This window comes from Gymnogyps californianus, chromosome 7 (assembly GCF_018139145.2).
Source record: "Gymnogyps californianus isolate 813 chromosome 7, ASM1813914v2, whole genome shotgun sequence".
NCBI lineage: Eukaryota > Metazoa > Chordata > Aves > Accipitriformes > Cathartidae > Gymnogyps > Gymnogyps californianus.
The window spans coordinates 3,445,740-3,462,813 of record NC_059477.1 but is presented as its reverse complement, the minus strand read 5'-3'; the positions used below and the strand labels follow the sequence as shown (position 1 = coordinate 3,462,813).

At 50.3% G+C, this 17,074-nt stretch overlaps 1 protein-coding gene across 1 annotated transcript in view; it reads right to left on the bottom strand.

Annotated features, from left to right (window-relative positions):
• The window catches only part of MLPH (melanophilin), a 29,020-nt gene extending 12,225 nt beyond the window's left edge, over positions 1–16,795 (bottom strand). The window contains exons 1-9 of the mRNA XM_050900265.1: positions 16,686–16,795; positions 12,405–12,626; positions 12,044–12,180; positions 10,570–10,608; positions 9,362–9,456; positions 8,172–8,300; positions 6,510–6,705; positions 5,020–5,180; positions 379–462 (exon numbers count right to left, since the gene is read on the bottom strand). Coding sequence (XP_050756222.1) covers positions 379–462; positions 5,020–5,180; positions 6,510–6,705; positions 8,172–8,300; positions 9,362–9,456; positions 10,570–10,608; positions 12,044–12,180; positions 12,405–12,626; positions 16,686–16,795 — 1,173 coding nt within the window. The remainder of the gene's footprint in view (positions 1–378; positions 463–5,019; positions 5,181–6,509; positions 6,706–8,171; positions 8,301–9,361; positions 9,457–10,569; positions 10,609–12,043; positions 12,181–12,404; positions 12,627–16,685) is intronic.
• Positions 16,796–17,074: the final 279 nt, after the last annotated feature.

Sequence of the window (17,074 nt, the reverse complement as noted above, 5' to 3'; positions counted from 1 at the left end):
TGCGGATGTACCGAACCCACTTAATACTCCCGAAATTAGCATTTCATAGAGTATCAACCTGAAACCCAATTTTCCTTGTGCAGAAGGGGCAAGGAAGGCACTAGCTTGCACGGGGGCCTAGATGCCATGGGTTAAATTAACTTTGGTTTCTGTCCTGCCATGCAATGTTTTCTAAGGCACTCCATCACCTGGAACTGGAGAAGAGCCTCCAAGGCCAAACCAGAGGATTAAAATCGAACAACCTGAGTCATTTTGTCTATCTGGCTTTCTCCCTGCAATGCTGGCTGTTTCAGAGCAGCCCCTCCAATGACAAGGGGAAGGGACCGGCACAGCCCACGCTCTCTCCCTGCAGAGTGTGCCCCGGCTTTGCCCAGTTACCTCGTCAGAGCGCACCAGGATTTTTTCCTCCAAGCGATTCAGCATGCGTTCGATTGCGGACATGCGTTTGTTGAGCTCATGAATCTAGAGGAAAGGAGAGAGGGAGAAAAGGAGTAGAGAACAGACCGGCCACCGCTGCCAGGACAGTGAGAAAACAGTGCAACCAGCAGAAGAAAGCAAGCAGCAAGACACGGCCACCGTGGGCTGAGTTAAAAGACATTAAAAACTAATGTCTTTAAAAAATGGCCCTGGATACATCAACGAGGTGCTGGAGGTGCACAGCCTCTCCCCAAATCTGGAAAACTCAAAGCCATGCTGAGTACCCAGCACATCGCAGTTCCCACCGAAGCATCGGTAGCTTTGATGCAGTGAACATAAAGGCACTTCACCGGCCCCGTTGTGTCCCTTGTCCAGACAAAAGCATCAGGCTGTAACAAAGCCATCTATCTTGCCATCGTTTGCATGCTGCCCCAAATTCAAGTCAACATCGATTTTCACTTCCTACTAACACGTTTTTCAAGCAGCTACTACCCCATCACCCCCCCTTGCCAATACAGCGCCGGAAAGGAAGAGGAAGGAGGTAAGAACTTCCCAAGAAAAATTCCAGACAGAAAAACTAAAGCTGAAAGTTTTCCCCAACACACTCTGACGTTTCCTGACTTCTCCATGCATTGATTTACCAAGATGCTTGCCCCTCTTTTCTCCCTCATTCTTCCTACTGAAAAAAGGGGCACGGAGAGAAGAGCAGAGAAGAGAAAGACAGACAAAATCCTGAAAATCAAAGAGAAGTTACTTTCTATGCTCAAGAGCCAAGACAAATTTCTGTGGTTAAATCACTGAAAACATTAAAGGAAGCTTCCCCCCCCACTTTTAGAAATTGAATTTTGCTTTCTCCTTTGATCCAAACAAATAAAACACAAATGATGAGAAATATTGCCCATTTTATAACACTACCTCCCACATCACTGCTGTTCTGAGTGGCTGCCTCCCATTCAAAGGGGAATGGGCAGCAAATGCAGTAAGTAAATGCAGTAACAAAAAGATGCGAGGGCTTGGCTTTGTTTTTATCACATTTCCATCCTCTCACTTAGTTTTTGTGCTTGCTAGCGTTCGATTAATTAGATCCTCACAACAGCTTTGGCGGGATTGCATCTGCTTAAGGGAAGATGAATATAAAAACCTGACACTCTGGAGAGCAGAGCGCTGTAATTACCATCCCGAACTGAATGCACCTTTAAGCAGCATTAAACCCACAGGCAGGAAGGAATCCAATCCATCCTTAAGTGGTTTCCCAGTACTGTTTAAGGCCTGACTCTTGCATCGCTCCCGGTGACAATGAGAAGTCTGTGATGGGCCATCAGCTTCAGAGGAAGAGATGGTGATGAAGCGAGCACCGGCACTACCCTGTCTCCGTGACGCAGCGGTTGGGAGAGGTCAGAGCATAGTGCATGGTCCGCTGTCGACGGGCTACAAGCGTAAGAGCTGAAGAGCTTGCTTTCGTTCTCCTTCCCAAGCAAGGCTGGCTTTAACGCATGGTGGTCACCCCATTAGGGTGCATCCCCATCAGGCGCTGGACCGCCCTGCACTGCTCTCTGTGTGACAGAGGCTGGCAAACGGTGCTCTGTGTTAAAACATTTAAAGTGAAGAAACTTAAAACACAAGCCCATGAGGAGGACATCAGAACTATCGCTTGCTGCTGGGGAGGAAAGACAGGTTACTCTAGCAGAGGTGCTGCCTCCAGTCTCTCAAAATACCAAGACCTCTAACAGAAGGGGAGCCAGACAGCATCAAAGCTTTGGGAATCCAGAACCACTGAGCTCCCTTGAGGTACAGTGGAATGGCTTTTGGGGAGAAACTTAGTGAATTGGGGCTATTCCTTGTGGCTTGGTCCTGTTCCTGCCTGGCTTCTAAAGACCTAAAGGCAAAGACCTGCACAGCTACCAATTCAGGGCTTCTTTTCATGTATCATCAGGTTTAAGAGCTTTTTTTAATAGCGTTTTGTTTTTTTTTTTTAGATTCTGTTCTAGCACCTTCAGCTCCTGGCGTCACAGGGCTAGGGAACAGGCTCTGCTTTTGTTAATGGAAAAGTTAAGTTTCTTGTGTTTGGGACTGAACAGTGTATCCTCTCCAGAATTAAAGCAAAAGCGATTTTCAGATCAAACCTATTTTGACAAACTTGCACCTAAGGCAGTTTTAGGAAAGAGGGTTTTCATCTGGGGGGGTCAGAGTGATGCAGGGCAAAGAGCTGAGCTCTCCACCTCTTGAAACCATCAGATGGCAACAAGGTGTCCACCAGGAAAACATTGCTTTTGAAGCCAGCCTATGGGATTCAATATAGGGTTAACAGGGGGTTAACAAACATGCTTCTGGACCCTACACCCCACAGGCCAACATCCTGAATCGCCAAAGGGCGCAGCCTCTGAGAAGTGCAGCGCCAGGGTGACCAGTGGTACTCAGCCATTCTCGCTGTCCCTGGGATGTCCCATCAGGGGCTGGGATACCCCAGAAGCCCTGATGACTGCTACATGACATACCCTGGGACTGCCTGTAAGCAACTCAAGAGCCACCGCTTCACTGCTCAGGAGAACGCAGTCCGCTGCTCGCTGTCCCAAATCTCTCCTGGCCTGTCTCTGCCCTCCTGCCAGCCTCAGCCCCTCCATCCCCTCCAATCTCAGGACAAGGGGATGGACACCCGCCTCTTCTGAACCTCTTCCAGCTCTGCCAATACAACAGAGCTGGCTAGCACCAAAACCTGGATGTTCTTGCCTTCTCTCTTCTTTGGGCTTGTACCTGGCCTCTCCTTGGCCAACGGTGACAGCAATGCACATGTGCATCGTTCTGAAGTTAATGGTCCAGCACAGAGCTGGGTCTCTTCCTGCTGGGCGAGGAGAAGGCTCGGCGGGAGGACGGTTGCTAGCTGTAAACACATCAGCAGCACAAAGGGCAGGAAGGATGAAGAGCTATTTAAGCTAATGAACAATGTTGGCATAAGAGCAAATGGGGTTAAATTGGGAGTGAGAAGATGTCTTGTAACCATTAGAGTGACAAGGCTCCACAGCAGCCTTCGTACTGGTGTGACAGAGCAAACCACAAAGCACGCCGGACCGCCCTGAAGCGAGAGCTTGCCCAGCTGATGGAGGAAGTCATCTGAAGCGTTGGTAGGAATTTGGCCCCATTTCCCCACTGCAAAGCACGGTGCACATTTCATGCCTAACGTACCGTGGCCTCATTAAGGACACCCAGGCCAGGGTTCTTCCATTTATTGCTGACTGAAAAAGGAATGGCATTTACTAATTAAAACATACGCCAACGGAAGTAAAAGGCAAAGGAAAGGCTTCCCTACACAGGCACATGAAGCGTGGTGCCGAGGGATGGTTGTGGTTACAGATCCCCCCACCGATTACCCAAAGTGGGGTCCAGGACGTGCAAAATTACCAGCTGTGAGCAGAGGCTGCAGCTGGCTCTCCCCACGTATCTGTAGCCAAACACCACCCCGCATTTTGCTGCTCAAGAGGTCTGAGGGATGCTTTACCATTCTCACCACCCATCATTCGCAAAGGTGACATCAGGAACTGGAGGTCCTTGCTTGAACAATTGAAAACACAAGCTCGTAGCCTTTTTGACACCATTCTCTAGACTGTTCCCCCTATTATCATCATTCAGGAAAGACTTGTGACAGGTCGTCCTGACCCAGTCCTACTGGGGCGGGAACACTACATGCTGCAAAGGAAGAAAAGGATCTTGATGCTTATTAAATATCCCTCTCCAAATCTCCGTCTGATCGTAAAGCACCGGCGCATTCAATTGAAGAAAACCTTTTTGGGGACACAGAAAGCCATAGGTAACTCACAGATTAATAAGGATAAGCTGGAAAATTAACAGCAATGAAGGCAGGCTTGTTACTGTGATAGCAGCACGGGCAGAGTGAAGCACCAGCCAGTGCCTGATTTTCTCTTTGCCATGACTGCAAAAGCGGAAGGCTGGAAGGAGGACCTGGGAAAGGAAGCACAGAGCTCCAGCGTACCTCTGCATCATCCTACAAGGGCAGAGAAATGTCTGTTCTCCATCATCTTAACGAAATGAGGGAGCCTTAGACACACCTTCCCAGGTCTCAGTCCTGCTCCCATTTCACGAGCACCTTGGCAGGTCCCTCACAACACGGAGGGCAGGACATGGCCTGGGCATTCATCTCACTGGTGCCACGCGACCGTGACGTGACACCGGGATGAGCCAGCTCCTAGGTCATCCCACAGGCCCGCTGTATTGCTCTGGCAATGCAAAGTGACTACACCCCCAGCTTCTTCAGTTCCTGAGCTGAAGAGAAGGAGGGATCTCACGTCTACAGAGATCCGGGACCCACTCTGCTCCCTCTTGGACTTGCACACGGAAAGCGTGGGCACCAAACCGCCCCTGCGCAGAAGGGGCAGCTGTTGTGTGGGTACCTAGGGCACACCAGCTTTTCTGCTCCTGCTCCACGTCCATCCTGGCTGGGAGAATACTGTGCTTGCACCCCAGTTTACCATCACTTCTTCTCTCCTCCTCTGAACCATCCTGCACCTTGTAGATAACAAGTGCCGTTTACGGCAAGAGAAGCTTGGCCACAGACTTGGTCTCACAAGAGGTTCAACAGCTGTTTGGTACCTGATTCCCAGAGTGGCTGATGTTCTCCTGGGAGGAGGCTCTGTTCCGGCGTTTTGTGTGATGGGGCAGGTAGGCAGGGAACTGGGCTCCCTTCACGTCCTCATCAGAGGTGTCCATATCTGCAGAGTACCGGGACCCGGCCTGCTCGTTCCAGGGGCTGCCTTTGGAGAGAGAAGGCTTCAGCACAAAGGTACAAGAGATTCACAACCTTGAGTTCCTTCCTGGACATCAGCCTCATCCTTAAGACAATCAAATAATGAGGCACTTCTCCAGATCACGCTTTCTACCCTTTGGCAGGAGATGCTTCTGCTAGAGAGACCAAGGTTAAGGATGGCCACACTGGACCATGCTGCAGCTCCACCCGCTGTGGCCACACAGCACCTAGCTCAGCAGGGTCCCACACAACGCTGCTGAGATAGCGGTGGGCGCAAGGAGCATCATCCTCGCTCTCTCATGCCCCAAACAGCCAGGCCCCTCGCCAAAAACTGCTGTTGCCTTCCCTGTTTTGTTGGAGCCCAGGTTTGGACACTGCCCGTCATGCATTGTCCAGGTGCTAGAAGATATTTAGCTCAGGTTAGAGAGGTACCAGTCTAGGATGGAGCATTTAAAAAAAGAGTGGAGAGTCTCCTTTTCGAAGGATAATTTCAAATGAGACAAAAACAATAAAAGAAAATTGAATTAACAAGCCAGAGGGCCCTGCTGCTGCGTCGCTCCAGCGGAGCTCAGAGTGGGAGTTTAAACAGCACACAGTAAGGTTTACCCAGCATTTCCTAGGGCCCTGAAAATACAACCAAGCAGCTGGAGACCCAGAAGGATATATTCTACAGCTGCATGTGTGCACAAGCCGGTATCCAACCCTCCTGCCTCTGCTATCACAGCAGGAAAAACAATAGTAGTAAAAGGCAAATTCTGCACCGTCATTTGCTAGGGTATTTAGAGAGTCATGAAAGCACAGACCCTGTAGCCTGCCAGTGCACTCTGCCCAGCTACAAGGATGCTACTTAGCAACCCCCAGTGCTTGCCTCCAGTTCTTGTCCAGTCTTACTCCAGTTCAAGTCCCCTTAAAACTCAGAACTTTTTGCACCCTCAACATCCTTTGGCAAGGAGTTGAACTCATCTACCGCTGCCTGCAGGAGGAAACACATCCCATGGTTTCTAGTAGTGTCCATTTGATTGTATCTAGTTTCTACCCTGGACAAGACCGGTAGGTATGAAAGGGATGGACACCTTAAGAACAACCCCTCTGGCTTTGAGAAATGAGTTTGCGGGGAACAAGACCAGCCCATTACAACTAAATAACTTCAGCCGACTCTTTCATGAGAAAAATCACTTTTGCAGATGGGTATTTTGTCTTGACCCTCAAGCCTTTTAGTGGTTTTAAGGTTGTTAAAAAAAAAAAAAAAAAATCGAAGACATTTGCATTTTGGTCCAACTCTTGCAGCCACTTTTCCTCAAAAGAATACAAGAGGAGCCTGGCCAGAGACACCTACCAGGTTTTGCATTTCTTTCCAGGCTCCTTCTCCGTGAATTGACCGTAAGCCGAACCTCTGTGCTGAAGTGCTGCTCCGCAGGGCTCACGCCCGGTCCTTGTTCCTGCAAGACGTGGTGGAAGACCAGATCCGCATCCGCGATCCTGGACTCCTTCTGGGAGGCATCTTCGGCTGAGCTGGGGAAATCTGGGAAGGACTGAGAGATGAGGATTGCTGCTGAGCAGCTGCTCGCAAGGACTCCTTGCCTCTCCTGACCTTCGCTAACAGCTCCCAGCTTTATCCTCCAGTACATGCATGGATTGACCTTTTATAATGCCAATTCCTAAATAATCCAGTTGAAAGACTTCTTCCCCTTGCTGATGAACCCTGAGCAATACTTCTCATCGCTGCCAGGGGGCACTGTTAATTTTTACAAGAACGAGGGACAGAGTCCCTTCAGCTAGGCTGCAAAAAGCTCTGGTCTTTTAAAACACCATGCCCTTTCGCTTATTCAAACAGTAGCCACCTTCTGCCCCTCAGATAATCTGCAACCAATAAATCTGATTCAGATGATCTTGACAGAGGCCAGCCCTCCCTAGACTCATGTTGAATTCTGCTGCCTAAAGACAGGCTTAGATAAAGAAAGAAAGAAGCTACTTGTTTGCCCCAATTTCTTATCAATTTAGTTGGAATTGTGCGGATTGTTTTTTTTAAAGCCTTTGTTACACATCTCAGCACATCCTACTACTACCCAGGAGTGGAGTTTAAAGTATCGCAGTATCGTTAGAAGGCAGAAGGCCCTGTTTAATGTTTTAAAAGTGAAATTTCAACAGGAAAGGCAAACGGAGCAGCCCAAACAGCTTGATCTGAAGCATCTCAGGCTGGAAGGCCTTTTGCCACATCCAGGGCAGCCCCATCGATGTTCTTCCCCAGAGCTGGAAGGTGGGGATGGCTGACCCCCTGCCCTTGGTGGGATCACGGGGCGCAGCTCACTGCAGTTGCTCGTGCTGGAGCTGTCCGTGGGTCCCGCTCCTGGTCAGGAGCTCCCGACACTAAGACACATATAGTCTCCTACATAGGAATAACCAGTGTTCACGCAGTTTTTGTTCTCCCTGTGTTCTCCTCTCTGACTGATGGGCCCCCCCCCTCCCCGCAGGTGCCAGCATGATGCTGGCTCTGTGGGATTCATCTTCTCACTCTCACAAAGGTTGTGTGCCCCATGAAGCTGCCGGCCAACTACGTCCCCAGTGCCACCATGTGGCAAAACCAGCCCTGAACTGGATGGGATGATAGGAGAAGAGTCCAGTTTCATTTCGTCCTTTGAGTACTCAACCTCCAAAAGCTCGCTGGAAACTAGGGTGTCCCATAGCCTTGGGACAACACAAGAAAACTGTTGTCTGCAGAGAGCAAAGAAATCTGCAGGGAGAAGGCCAGAGAACCTCTGGCTATCTCATCTTACCACTCATCCTTGCTTCAGTCAGATGTCCTACTCCTGACTCAGCCTGAGGCAAAGGACTTCAAATGGAAGAAGAGATAGCAAGCGGGGCTATGGGAGCAAGAATTGGCACCATTGCCTCTCAACACCAGCTGAAGGAGGTTTTGATAGCTGAAGGAGGAGGTAGCAGAGGTAGCAAGGAGGAGAGGAATAAGAGAGGAAAGGAACCCCCAGCACTCTCTCAGTACCTGGAAAGCATCCGGGCTGCTGGCTGCTGGAGAGAGCTGCACCGACTGGCGGCGAGACTGAGCAGAGTACTCCGAGTCCAGTTCAAAATCAAAGGGATGGACAGACAGCAGGCGCTTTGTCTTGCACATCTTAGTCAGCGTAGGAAGTGCAAGAAAGGAAAATTCAGCATAAAACACAGTTGACCTTGAAGAAAGGGGGAGGGAGGGCCCTTGTCTCCTTAGTTTGCCTGAGTTTGTCCAGCCCAAAGCAAGGCTCCTGCTTTTTGCAGAGAAAATTTGGGTCCGATGTTGTCCTGCTTGCAGGGAGCCACGTATATAGGGCAGCATGTGCTTATGCTGAAGTCAAGGAAAAGGGAGTTCCTGATTTCCACAGTCTCTGGCTCAGGACTGTGGCCATGAGCAGAGAGTGAGAAGCTCTCTCCTGGGTTATAAAAGCACTACGGGAAAGCTGAGCCAGGTTACAGCTCAGAGAGAGATCCAGGAGGTGCTTTCGAGTCCTGAAGCATCTCCCCATCTTCAGAGAAAGGATGCTGTGGGCAGATCTCCCCGGATATTTTTTGGGAGGTCATCAGCTGCCTTGGGGCAGGAGCAGCTTGGACAAGCCTCTGAGACTTCAGAAGCAGATTGAAATGTGTGTATCAAGTGCGTGAAATGCAGTACATACCCGTAGCCGCAGGCTGAGATGGTATGTATGTAACAGCATGTATGTAACCGCACCAGCATTTCAAACACACCGGCAGATTTCACACATGCTGCAGGGACAAATACACTTCCCATCAGGCTTCTTAATCTGTACACATAGTCCCAGAAAAACCCAGGAGATAACTCGATATACTCATGAACCCAGCTGTGCTTTGCTGCTCTATCAGGTACCTCTTCTTCTAGTAAAAAACCAGGTGGGTTCTCATTAAACGGGTAGGAGCTGGGACTTCTATGTTAATTGGGGACATCCTTAGTGTCAGGAGTGGGTCTCTTTTCCAGAGGACAAGTATTTGTGGTTTTACTGACTTGATTGTTTCTACACAAACTGGGAGAAGGGCTTACCTCAGAGAAGGAAAACAGAGAGAAAGGCCCAGTTTTGAACGTGGCATAGAAAACCACCACCACCACCATCACCACCCGCCAAGGCTGGCCAGCAGCAGCTGAAGGCACAGAGTGAGGCAGAAGGGGCCCCAGAACGAAACGCTTACTCTGCTGTAGCACTCCGCTTCAGCTCCACGAAGGACATCGTCTTTGTCATCGCTGTCGTCCCCAATGTCACCGCTGGTGAGGAGCTGGCATTCACCTGGAGGGGAGACAAAGGCATGCTGTGTATGGGCAGCTCCTGCACCGCGTTCCTGGAGGAAGTAAGTCCCCACCGTGGTGGTCACACCAATGCAGCTGTAGGTGAGGCCATGCTTCTTATATGGGGTGAAAAGGTCCAGATTAGGAATACCTCCCCAAATTTTTTTTCTTTCTAATTTTTTGCATACTACATGATGGCCAGTAAGTTGCACAAGTAAAGGGAAGGGGACAGAGGATAGGAAAGGGACAGGAACATCTTAAGGTAGCCCCAGTGCTGCAGCTGGCACACAGTGACCACAGTCTAAGGTCTGTAGGGTAGAAGCTCTTTGGGGTGCAGTTCCCAGGCAGCACGGCACAGACCCGCTCTTAGCACTTGATCTTGCAAAAGCTTGGCTGGCCTCTCATTGCTTCCCCTTCCAGCTGTGCACCATCACAGATGTGGAAGCGACCACCACAGGAAGATGAAGGGTACCTGTACCACAGAGAGCACCCCGAGGTCCACCTGGGTGACTACAGTGTTGAAGGTGCTACAGCTCAGCCCAACACGGCTCTGCTTCTGCTAGTCCTGGTTCCCATCAGCCAGCTCCGCTATCTGTCAGTGACCTGTTCCTTTCTGGGTCCCCATCTCTGTACCCAGATCACTGCCAAGCCCAGCAGTACATTGGGAGCAGCACAAATGCCAGACCAAGTCCAAAGTCAAGGTAGGCAAAATACTCTTTCCTATATCAAATGGCAAGGTGCAGTGAAACTTTACTACAAGGGCTCCTAAGGAACGCAACCTGAAGTCCCAAATTCAGTGGGTTCCTTAAGAATATGGCCAGCTTTAAGCGTATGATATAGGTGCGTTGAGATGATGAGTACTTGCAAGCTTCAAGTTTGGCATGTAACTAAAAGCCCTGTTGCATCCGAGTCTACCCTTGGAGACCCCAGGCGTACCACAGGGCAAGAGATGAGCATTACAGTCCACCTCCACCACAGCGGAGAGATGTCCTCCCTGGTCCAGCCACACCAAACTGCGCTGGAGTGCCCATAGCCAGAGGGTGTGAAGAGAAAAAGAGACTGGAAACCTCTCTTGAACTGCAAGCCACACGCTGCAATTCTCTTTTTTACTTACTATTAATGTCTGGCAGGCTGTAAACTCTGTCATGAAGACCTAAATGAAAAGAAAAATGGTGGGAAAAATAAATAAGCACATTTTCTCCAGGTACCTCACGGAGAACAAGCCTCAGAGCTATGGTTAACTGGAGTTCTCATTCTCCAGCCATCACAAGGCACAATCATCAAAAAGGCCCTTTAGAAAGAACAAACCAGGCACTTGGAGACAGGACTTGACTTTTTAAAAGTCAAAGAACGTATTGTCACTACTTCCACAGTCCTGATGCAGCACGCCTGGGAGCGCAGCAGCAGGGGAAGGCACAGCCAACAGCAGCCAGCCACACAAAATGCAATGGTCTCACATCATTCTGCTGTACCTCCTGCAACCAGAGACACGTCCCAGGAGGAGATTCTTGCTCGCTCAAGGGCCAAGCCAATTCACTGGTGTTAACGAAGTAATAACAACAAAATCATCTCTTTTTGAAAAAGACATCAGAATCCCAGTTTAAAGAAGCCTAAAGCGCTGTTATCCTCACGCTTGGTTTGGTTTTCTCTCGGGTTGTCCTTTCTGCGTGGTCTGATGCATTTTCAGACTGAATGCTGCATAAATTGTGTCTCAGTCCGTTAATTTTACATTCAATGCGCTACCCTCCACGCTCTTTCTGATATTTCTGCCATGAGTGGTCTGGATAAAAGAATGATTGGACCAGTTGAATCAGCTCATGTCTATGGTATTTGTGCAAACTTTTCTGTGGCTCCTCAAGGTGGGAATAAAATCCCCATCGGTTTTCAAAGGCAATAGGCAAAGCAGTGCAGGAGCTGTATGAATGACAACTAGCAGCTACCCAGTAAATAATACTGTATTAACAACAGCTTTCAGCATATGTTTATGCACTATCGGACCAGTATCAGAAATACTGAAGCTCCATAAAGCTCTGAAGAAAATAGCTATGGTGACAGGTAACTCACTAATTTTGATACAGTTTTGTCAGTACCAGAGTGTCATCAGATTGGCTGTAAAAATCATTAGATCGTGGGGGGAAAAAAAAAAAAGAGTGCTGGCTTTATCCAGCCAGCTGGATGTTTTGGACCTGCAGGTTAAACCTGAGTTAATTTCACAAGCTCTCCCCCGTGACAAAAAGAGCTAAAAGAAAGAAAAACAAGAGCTGCAACTCTCACATACTTACAAATTGCAGGACACGAGACTTTTAAAACTAAGCACGAGATATTCTCAAGTCTGTGGTAAAAACTTAAACCTTAATGGAGGGGGGAAAAAAAAAATCCACCGAGAACATCTGCTCCGCCGCTCTCAGTATGAACGCACAACTCTGAACCTCTGCTTCCTCCCCAAGATATTTTGAGCGGTTTCGAAACCACACGGCACTCAGAGCAGCATCAATGCTGACGTTCCTCCCTTGGTGCACCCCGACACGGTGCTGCACAGACACCCCGTGTTGCGGCAGGGCAGGAGAAACCCCGGCGCTCCTCCTCACCTAGAAATGCGGAGTTCACCTCCTGCCCCGGCTGCAGCCTGCCGTAGAGGGACTGCAGCACTTTGGCGCTTCCAAACCTCTTGAAACGGGATCGCACGTGTTCGTAGTACCACTCCAGGGAACCGATCTTCACGATCCTGCCCGGAGAGAGGGTGCACATACAGGTGAGCCAGTCCAGCCGCGCTCAGGGCGACCAGACCCTCACCCAGAAACCGCCTCTTAAGAAAAACACAGCCTGTTTTCTAACCAGCATTACTGGTTTCTAACCAGCACAAAGGGATGCTGAGTTTGGGCGACTCTTCCTGAGCCTCAGCCCCGAGGCTCGCGCCTTGCCCCTCGCCCTCCATCACAGGAGCCGTACCTGGAGAGGCGGCAGGGATCGCAGACCCAGCCTTGCTCCTTCTTGTTGTAGCGGCTGCAGTTCTTGCAGGTGTAGAAGCAGCAGTCCAGGCACTGCCGCTTGCTGTTCAGCAGGAACTTGAAGGGCTGGAGGCAGTGGACGCAGTGGGTTTCGTTGAGGTGGGACTGATTCGTCAGGAACTCTCTCTTGCTGCTCTCCTGGTCGATCTTGCATTTCAGCTCCCTGCAGAAAACATCCCCAAACCCAGGAACGTGTTTTCGTTAGCATTTCATTGCAAACTCTCATGTGGCAAACGCCATCACGCTTCAATCATTTCAAGAATGATTTTCCAGGGAACATCCCGGGTCCCACAGCTTGTGGAAACAGCTGTAGGGCAAATCTAATAAATAACATATGACGAGTTAAATAAACTGAACAAAGAAGTGGGCTCCAGATTCAGGGCAGGTTACTATACATTAGGATCTGGAGCTCTTAAATTTAAGATTAGATTTGATTGTGCCAAAACCTGTCCCATTTGCTTTACAGGGTATTGATCATAAATCCCAGGATTCTCCGGAGAGCGGCTCTTCTCGAAGTCCCTGGCTGCGACCCAACCCAACACAATCTTTGAACCTGAAGTCCAGCTGGGAATTAAAAGCTTTCCGGAATTCTCACTTTTTAAAAAAAAAAAAAAAAAAAAAAAAAGGCAATCAGAGATTACAAAGGATGAAAAAGGGTTTTAATCTAGTCCTTTAGTGCTAAATTCAGCAGAGACTTTTATTAAGGGCAGAAGGGATGCGCAATGAGGTTCTGGCTGTTCAGAGGACAAGCAGCAGCAGGAGATGCTCATGACAGTCCCGTGAAAGCCCGGCCAACGCGAGCACTTTCCAAGAGCACCTTCTCCTGGCAGTGCATCGCTACAGGCTTCCTTCGCTATCCAGACCCGGCTGCTAGCGCAGGTCCCCATGCAAGAAGGTGCCTGTGCGAGGCCGAACCCCCAGCGACAGCCAGGGCCAGCTAAAATGCCTGCCGAGCTGGCGGGGCCCGCTGCGCTACCCGAAGGCTTTCTGTTTGTTCCTCGCACCACGCACTACCTCAGGTATGTTTGCCTTTGGGGCTATCGCTGAGAGGCAATGTTTGACTTGTAGGGAAGGTCCTAGAAGGTTTGTTTTCTGTCTAGGCAGGGTTAGGAAGCTGCATTCTCCAGAGCAGAAGTCAGCCTGGGCCAAAACACTCAGGTCTGGAGGTCGCTTCGGGAACACAGCGTGGACCACGAGGCTTCTGGTGATGCTCCCAGTGCCCCCCAGCCACTGGGGAGACAGGCTGACCGCAGCAGGAGCCTTGCTGGCGTAGCAGCGCGGTGCCGGGACGTCCACGGGAGCAGTGATGTGGCTGGTGGTGGGAACGACACGAATGTAAATCAAGCTAATCTCTGTTTAACCAAATCAGTTTGCACATTAGGGATAAGCTCTCGGTTTGTTTTTTTTTTTTTTTCCGGGGGAGACTTTTCTCGCCAGCTCGCTGCCAGCACGCCAGGCTGCGTTCGCTGTTACACAGGAGCAATACCAACTTGCATTAACCGAGGTTGTGGGACACGTAAAAATCAGTATAGAGACTGAACTGGGCACCTAGTTTTTATATTCAGCTATTCACCATCCTAGTGGTGTTTCAAACGACCTAGTGCAAACGTTCAGCAGTAAATTTATATGTGGCTACTAAAAACAAACCCCCAAACAGAAAACCCTTGGGTTGGGCTCAGTGCTCCTTTTCCACTCCTGCGCTAAGGCTGGATCCGATCTTTCACTGGACTGCTTTTTCTGGTTCCCAGAGACCGGTCGGATCCCTTCAACCCCCCGTCCCTCACCCATGAGACCTGCTGAACGAAGGACAAGTCTCAGCCAAACCAGTTTAAAACCCGCAGGAACCACACGCCTCTTGTCTCCTCTTGCCAGCAGGAGCACAAGCCAGCCCTTTCCCTGCTCTGCTCACGGCAGAATAAATCAGCGGCGGTGGGATGCCAAACTGCAGTAGGGTTGGTCCGGCTGAGCTCCAGGAGAGACGTAGGGAGCCATCCCAAAAACAGGGGGCTGCTGGCAGGAAGGTTTATGGAAGGAAGCAGGAAGAGCCCTCACAAAGCGTCCATTATTTAATTTCTCGGGCAAAGCATTACCCTCGCGTGGTTGTGCAGTTTCTGGCCAGCTGAAGCCTTTGTCTGTTGTTGGTGAATAGCTTCTGCCAAAAAGAAAACGCAGAGAAGTAGCAGAAAGGGAAGAAAAAGACCAAGCTGGGGGGGGGGAACGACATTTCTTCAAGGCTTGCAGGTTGAGACAAGCCCAGTGAATAGAAAAGCAAATGAATAGAAAAGAAAATGGGGGTGGTCAGAGCACAGGGAGCAGGGTGAATGGCTGTAGAGTCTCCCATAACATCACATCATGTCCTAGCTTGTTACAGGCAGAAAATGCTCACGTAGCTCCGTGTTCAGCATGCAGAAGCGTGGCAGACTTTCCCAGACTGGTGGTCTGGTCTATGCCAGGTATTCCAGAAATATCTGATGTATGGCCTTAGCTGAGCCTGTGGAGAGAGGCAACCAAGCCTTGGACCGGGTAACATGCTCTACCCTAGAGACTCAGGCAGTGCCAGGCACCGCTGGGTTAATGCCAGCCCTCTGCGGGGCAGGATTAAATGACAACATGAAAAAAAAAAAGCCGTGACTGCTGGGACAGAGGGAACGCTGCTTAGAAGAAGAGACAGCAGCCGGGTAGAAGCATCCTGAGATCTTCCCCCTGTCTTACAGGTCCCATACCATGGCACTCAATTTGGGAGCCTCCTGGATATCAGAGAGGACCCAGATAAGCCAGTCTGGCGCCAAGGTCAAGTAGGTAAGCCACTCAGCTCGCCCACTTCTGTCCTGCAGGGCACAGCAATGTCGGTCCCCACCTCCTTCCTCCAGGCAGAGCTCAGATCCATCACAAGGGAGACATTCACCCTTTCCAGGGTGATAATTTTTTTTAAACAGCCTTGTCTGATCTCCATCCTGCACTTCAGAGCTCCCAGCAGAGGAAGGCAGCAGATGATGATACTGAATTATCTCTGCCTCCCACACAGGCTGGGTTTTCTTAGGCAAAAAAGTAATCAGGAGGTTCAAAAATATATGACAGAGAGCTTCTCGTGGCTAATGGTATAAACAGAGAGGCTCCCACACAGCCTTGCGTGGAAACCCACGACGGCAAGCTTTTAGGGGATGCTTCGACAGCTCAGATGCAGATATCCCAAATGAAGAAGGATGACTCTCACCCCTCACCTTTCCCTTTGGATCTGATAGAGGAACCAAAACGAGCTCCTGGTCCCCAGGCATCGCCGTGCCATTGGCACCAACCCTGGCTCATAAAATTCAGAGCTAGGAGGGTACGAGGGCTCAGCGGGAGCGCAGCACTGCCCAAACCTGGCCTGGGAGCATGGGTCATCCTGTTGGGATAATAACGAGAACTTGGCCGGACCCTGACCAGGGACACTGCAGCTTCTTGACATAAAGTTAAGGAATTATTGAGTTCAACGCCTGACATAGTTAACAAACAAGGCCTAAAACCTCACAATTTCTCATACTCAAAACTTAATCTAATTTGAGCATTTTTTTAAACAGCACTTTTGTCAAATGCCCTGTTTATAAGAACTTAGAAGATATATCCGTTTGCTGCTCCAGTGATTTTCAATCTTTTCCCAATCTGTGGCCCCCTAAAACTTTCCCAGCACGGCACGGCCCCCTGTATAGCATATTTAAGGCTACTACAGTAGGTTTACTACTCCTCTCAGTTATTTTTCCAGGATCCTTCAGGAGTCTGTGGACTCCCAGGACCCACTGAATCACTGAATACCCCTCCTGTCCCAAATGCATGAGAACCATCACATGAAAAAAAAAAAGCAAGGGAGCCAAATCCTATCCTTTGCTCCAAGGTAAGGTCTCCCCGCGAGAGCCACGCCAGCGTCAAGCCCCACAAAGGCATTTCCTGAGTGGGGGCCAGATATTTGTCCCCATAAATCACCGTAGTGACACCGATCTGCGTCGCCGCCGATGGCACGGCGCCAGTTTGCACCTTCGCAGCCCAAACGCGTCACCTCCCCGCTGATAACGTAATCTATTAGCCACCGGGTTTAATTTTAACAGCCAGGTCCTGGCTGTTCCTCCTCGCCCACAGTCTCAAGGCATTGCTTTATTCCTGCAACCCACATGCAACAGGACGTACAGGGATCTGCGGCTATGGCTTGCTTGCACCCAACCTCACGGACCACCGAGCAGATACTCACTCCAGCCGTTCCTCCTCTTTCTTCCGCAGATCAAAGTCCCGTTGAACGACTTCCCAAACGTGCTTGGCCTCTTCATCGGTTAGCTTGGAGAGGTCCAGCTTCCTCCCCATCTCGTCCCGGCGAGGGTTGAAGTTACTCGCTACCCGTCCCGTTACTCGCTACCCCGAGCGCTCGCCCTCCTGTACCCTGGGATGCTGACGGAGGGGGAAGAGCTCAGCCCACCTCCGTGGCTGCCCATAAAAAACAGGCAGCGGCAGAGCTGCGGGCAGGCCAGCCGGCTCCTGGCAGCACCGCAGCCGGTCTGCCGAGCGAGCCTGCCCGCGGAGACGGGCGGGTGAGCAGGACTGGCACGGTGCCTATCGGCTGTGGGGACTCCCCGCCATCCGGGC